The sequence below is a fragment of the Mustela erminea genome, chromosome 17, assembly GCF_009829155.1.
Source record: "Mustela erminea isolate mMusErm1 chromosome 17, mMusErm1.Pri, whole genome shotgun sequence".
In the NCBI taxonomy this organism is placed as follows: domain Eukaryota; kingdom Metazoa; phylum Chordata; class Mammalia; order Carnivora; family Mustelidae; genus Mustela; species Mustela erminea.
In genome coordinates this window covers 32,254,862-32,260,861 of record NC_045630.1, presented here as the reverse complement: position 1 = coordinate 32,260,861, position 6,000 = coordinate 32,254,862, and the positions used below count along the sequence as shown (strand labels likewise).

Genomic DNA, 6,000 nt, shown 5'->3' with positions numbered 1-6,000 from the left:
AAGAACAGCCAAGCCTACAGTTTGAGGGAGCTCTGTGACTGTGGAGGGAGGGGATCTGAGAGAAGGGGCAGGACAGGACCAAAGCGTCTTCTGCCCTCCAGCTGGTTCCAGTTCAGGGAGGCTGCACAAATCACCGTTGTAGTAATTGGAAACCCAGAAGGAAGAGTACTGCATACAGAATTCTGGAAAGAAGATTCCAGTCCTGACTCTGAAAAGTTCTCTGACTTTGGAAAAGCCACTGGGTATCCCTGGGCTTGGTTTTCTAATCTACGAAATGAGGAGTTTGGACTAAATTGGTTTTTCTCAAAATATGTTCTTCATTCATTCATTCATTCATAAGTTTTGTTTTTAAGAAGTTTAGAAAAACTTAATTTTTTGGAGTAGTTCACTGTAAACAAAATGAAGAGGGTTTTTTCACTGCAGGACTTTGCAGAGTATTTACTATGCTCACATGTATTGTTTTGCTCATCAAATCACTTGTGCATGTCGAGAAACAGCAGTCTGAGGACCTGACTTTGAAAAACACTATAGCAGATAATTTTAATTTTCATATCCTATCATGCCAGAATGGAACCAAGAAAATTGGGCATGTGTCAGGTGTACAAACGACAGGCTAAATGGGAAAGAATTTGTTATTTCCACCATTCCCTCTTCTTCATGGCATCACATTCTTGTTGTTGGCCCAGACAGAAGCAGCATACTTCAGCGACACCCTTGACTCTCACCTGGGAGTCCATCCATCACTGGAATCTGACACTTCATGTCATCTCTGAAACTCATTTCCGTAGCAGTAACCCTGCTTCCAGGCTTTGCTGGTGGACATGGTTCTTGATTATTGCTTTGCAAGTGGAAACGCTGAAAGTCTTTCAAACTAGGGAGGGCATCTCTCAGCTTGTATATTCTTTCCCTTATGCCGGTGACTTTTCTTTCAAACAATGACTCTCATCAGGTCATCCCCCTTATCAAAAATCTTCAAAGGTGCCACATTGTTACTGAATAAAATCTGAGTTTCTTCAAGGTCGTTCATGGTCTTGTCCTGACTTACCCTGCCTTTCTTCTCTCTGTGAGCCAAGCTCCTGGCTCCTCAAAAATTCTTATTTTGAGGTGCCTGGGTGGCTCAGTCAGTTAAACATCTGACTTTGGCTCAGATCATGATCTCAGGGTCCCCTGGTTAGGGCCCCTTGCTCAGCAGGGAGTCTGCTTCTCCCTCTCTCTCTGCTGCTCCCCCTGCTCACTCTCTCTCTCTCTCTCTCTCTCTCGTTCTCTTTCCTGCTCTGTCAAATAAATAAAATCTTTCAAAAAATCTTAATTCATGCATTTTCATATCTGTTAACATAGTGTTCTCTCTTTGGGATCCTCACCTCCTATCTCTTGTTATTAAAACATTCACCTCTAACAAAGCGTTTGTGTCATTCAAAACCTACCTGTTCTTTGACACTTCCCTTTGGCTGGTATTCGGATGGTCATCCTCCCTCCTCAGGACTTGGTTAGAACATTCCTGATCTAGTATGCCTCCTGCTGGTGTTTGAATGACTTGTAAACTGAGAGGTAATGGGTTTATTGAACGGGGGTAGCAGTGAATGGCTGCCCAGGACTGAAAAGCTGAGCCAGCAGTCAACCACACTTGATACTATGCATTTGTTCATTCATTGAACAACCAGTTCTTATAAACAGCAATAACCCCTGGGTCCCCTTGCACAGCCTCAGGTGCTCAGGGGAGGCCCTCGTGAGCCAGCCATTCCAGATCACCATGCCCTTCCTGAGCAGCAAGAGAGGCATGTCTTGGCTGTGATCAATCCTTTGGCCCAGGGGTGAGATTCTTTCATTTGAGACAGACTATAAAATTAGGGAGGCGGTGTTCATGTTAACCTACGGGGCTGCCCGTGGAGGTGATCTGGGTCCTTTGGAGTCCTCAGGGAAATTCCCAAGGCTGTCCTGCCCTCCCTGAGCTGAAGCTTCCAGAGCATTCTGAGAATCAGACACCTTCCCCTTCATGGAAGCCTCAGCATATAGAAGCCAGGGAGGGGCTCCTGAGGGGATGGGCCCAGGGAAAAGGGCATCCGACTTTTCTGCCCACCCACTGGGGGCACCCCCGGCACGGTGCACCTGCAAGCATGCTCAGGGTCACGGGGACCCAGGCAGGTGAGAGGTGTCTGGAAATGAGCCATGTGACAGCCTCACCCATGCTCAGCAACAGGGAGAACAGCCATTGCTCACCAACACCTGCTGGGTGTGTGCCCGGCGCTCGCTACCCTCGCCATAGCCCAGCAGGGAAGGCCAAAGGGGAGCCAGCTCTTACTTCCACATCAGGAGACAGAGGCCCCAGGAGGCAACCCGTCATCCAAACACCCAGCACGTTAGTGGCAGAGGCGGGACTGGAAGCGGGGAGGTGGCTGCGACCAAGCCATGTTGTCCCATGATGTTGTGCTGTCCCCATGGGGACACCGGGCCCTGGAGGGCGTGTGGAGGGCGGCAGCACAGGAGCACGAGGGGCATCTGGACCCAGTAGGTGGGGCCGCAAGCCTCGGACTCCCCACTGGCCTGGGCCTGCTGCGTGGCCAGGGAGTGGGAGGCAGTCTCGTGCGGCTGCCAGGACAGGCGCAAGCTGGTGGGGAAGGCTCTGAAGAGCACACACCAGCAAGTCAAACTTTGCAATTAAAACAAGCCTCATGGCAGTGAAGTGTGAGGATGTCCTGGGACGTCGGCTGGACTTGCAGCAGAGAACTCCCCTCTGGTTCCTGGAAACCAGGGGCACCACGGGTAGACCACAGGCAGTCGGGGCTCTGGGCTGCAGGCTCCAGCCTCAGGAGACTCCTTCCCCCAGGGCAGAGTGCGGAGCTGGGGAGGGTGCTCTCCCCATCCCGGGACCCCAGCCTGATTGCTGACAGGTCCCCAGGGTGTCAGAGTCAGAGGGCCTTCCTGAACTTTCATGTGAAGCCAGGACCAGGACGTGTGGGGGATGTCATAGGTGTTCTCTCCTGCCACACAACCTCACCGAGATGAGAAGTCACAGCAAGCAGCATTTGTGGGCGAGACTACAGCCAGAAGCTAAAGGGACTGAGGGGGTCCAGGGGATCCCGTTAGAGGAGCAGGCATCTCTTTGCAACCGGCTGCTGCACTTCCAGCACAGTTGCCGCTGATGCCCAGATGTGTGACTACCTAACTCCAGGTGCAGGGGTTGGAAGGGCACCCTGTGCTCAGCTGACAGGGGTCGGGGGGCTGCTCGCTAGTTTGGGAGGAGAACACCTCCCAGAAGGAGGCAAGGCCAGACCTGCCCCCTTCCCACCTGCCCTCTTCCAGAAAGTGAGGGGCCTGCCAGCTGGTCTCAGAGACATGCCCTCCACTTGGGGGTGGTGAGGAGGCGTGAAGGGAGGACAGGCACAGGCATGGGGAAGGCCTGGCCCCTGGGGCAGCTGACTGGAAGAGGCAGCCCACAGTGGACCCTGGCACCCCCAGCCACCCACGCCCTCTGCCTCCTGGTGGGCAGGGGGACATTTAAGCACAAACACTCATGAAAACCAGCTCATTCTGTGTACCTTGTGGTGCAAAGTTGTGCAGAAGTTCCCGTAATTAAACATTGTTCCTCGTGCATGCAATGCTCCCTCCGCTCAGGCCGGCTCAGGAGCCCCTCACAGCCGTTGCCTCAAGCCCCGGTTTTCAGGGTCACCACCCCTCCCTGGCCTGTCCTGCTCCACTATGAAAGCCATGCTTCAAAGTGTCATGTTATTAACTTTCAATCAGTCTGTGTCAGGATAAAACAGGATTAGACCAAGCCTTCCGCTTGGTGCGCTGACGATGGAGAATTTTATGGATCAGAGTTTTATCTCTATTTACCCACAGCCCAGAGGAGGACAGACATCAAATCCACAGATCAGCATGCTCGAGGAGACACTTCTGTATCATTTTCTCAGAAACAGCACCAGTGGGCCTGGGGGTCCTCCCGGCAGAGGCGCACGGCCCCGGAGTGGGAGGGAATCGGGGTAGTGGCCTGGGCCGGGAGGCCAGCCTGCACACTTCGCAGATGAAACAGAAAGAAAAAAACCCAGCCTCATACTTTATTTGGAGGAGGAGCATGTTTACAGAAACAGGTTCTGTTTTGGAAAATAAACATATGGCTGCATTCTGGGAGTGGGAGCCACATCGTAACAGGCGTTGGGAGGGGACTTGCAACTCTCGAGACACACGGTCAAGGGACACCTTGAGATGTCATGCTGAATGCTGCCTTGTAATCCTGTCCACCAGGAGACATGTCCGAGCATATCCGACCGTCCACAAAGTCCCGAACACGAGACACCCAGAGCACGGTGGTGCACCAGCCCGTGACACAGAAAATGACCGTGTTTCACCAAAGGACGGCTCAGGGCTGCTCAACTACACTTGTGGATGAGGTTCCAGGAAGTAGAGTCTGCCTGTGTCCTTCCATTCCTCTCTCACGCATCCAGTACTGTGTCGGATTAAGGAAAAGCCCCCACGTGCCCCAGAGCCTGCCACACGGCAGCCGTGTTGCGTGGAGCAGACCGCAGGGCGAATCGGCGGGGGACATGCTTGCAAAGGCGGCAGGCAGTGGCCGCAGCACAAGTCACGGGATGCGGGGTCCAGGGGGACATGTGTGGAGCCGCCCCACTCTGCAGCAGGGACAGCCAGACCCCTTCACCAGGGGTGAAGAACCCCTGGTCGCGGCTCCCCGAGAGTGTCCACCGCAGCATTGAGCCCAAGATGGATGATGCGAGTCACGGTCTCCATGTAGGTGAGCTGGAAACCCCCCGACGGCGCCACAGTCCGTCCCCTGGGGCCTCACTCCAAGGGGCGTGGCTCCCATCCTCGCAGGGGCAGGAGAATCTTTGCGGCGTTGCTGGTCACGGGTCATCTTCCATTAGCGGGATCTCTGTGAGAGGACAGACAGTTACTAACTCAGCCGCAAGCATCGGGGATTAAAAGCTTGACTACAATATCAATGATTCCTGGTGTCAGTGAAAAGAAAATGTTAAGTTCTACACTTATCAGTTAATAATCACAGAAACCACTCCTCTGGTGGAAAATCTTACACCTAGCTCATGAAAAATGAAATGTTGAAAGACTTGAACCAAGTGCCCTTCGGAGTCAAGTCAGATGAAAGGCAGGATGTGGGGACACAGGACAGCGGGCATGCAGGAGAGAAGCCATCTCCGGGCACTTATGGCCACCGGCGGGACAGATGGTCCTGCGTGCACCGTGTGCTGTATGCCTCCCCAGGGACACAGCTGGGTCTCTTCCCCATGAGCTGTGAACGGCCAAGCACACATGCCTGTTAGCTCCCGCCTGCTGAGAGCGCCCCTCCTGTATAAGCTTCTCCGGGGCCGCCCTACTGTACATACCCAGCCCCTGCTCATGTGTGTGGTGACCGTCTCTGAGCGCCCCCAGAGCCCTGTCCAAAGCAGGAACAGGGAAGGATGCATCCTGGTTCTCGTGGAGACTATGAAACCAAGAACGGGCCCCCGCAGACCTCCCACTCTGGATGGCCGGGACACACACAGAGAGAGCAACAAGCAGCGGCTCAGGCTGCAGAGAGGCCTGGCGCCGGGTGCGGGGCCAACACTCACCATCTGCAAGGTTGATGCCTGGACTGCTGGATGCCGTCTCTCCTGTCGTGCCAGCCCCCGTGTCCATGCTGTCAGGATGCGTGCCCCCCAAGCACACAGAAGGTGAATACAGACTCTGGAGCAGCTCAGAGGAGGCTGAGCCGCTGTCACAGGCTTCTGACCCCTCCCGTGCCCATGTCCATGTCCCCTGAGCCAGGGTATGCTGGGGGGCTCTGGTCGTCCACTGGCAAGGGGCAGGCCTGGCCCACGGAGGCCAGGTACCCTGGGCCTGACGCCCTCATACCTCCATTCACAGCCTCGTCGTAGGATGGAAGCATGACAGGCACACCGTCCACCACCACAAAGTCCGGGTCACTGCTGGAGCTCCGCGGGGGCCCCCTGGGTGAAGGAAAGCAGTGCCCACAGATCAGACAGCACGTCC

At 54.6% G+C, this 6,000-nt stretch overlaps 1 protein-coding gene across 1 annotated transcript in view; it reads right to left on the bottom strand.

Moving 5' to 3' along the window:
- Nucleotides 1–4,041: 4,041 nt before the first annotated feature.
- Nucleotides 4,042–6,000, bottom strand: part of LOC116575917 (sushi domain-containing protein 4-like) — a 45,361-nt gene continuing 43,402 nt past the window's right edge. The window contains 3 exon segments of the mRNA XM_032317548.1: nt 4,042–4,885; nt 5,580–5,742; nt 5,744–5,957. Of these exon segments, the coding sequence (XP_032173439.1) occupies nt 4,857–4,885; nt 5,580–5,742; nt 5,744–5,957 (406 nt within the window). The 3' untranslated portion in view covers nt 4,042–4,856.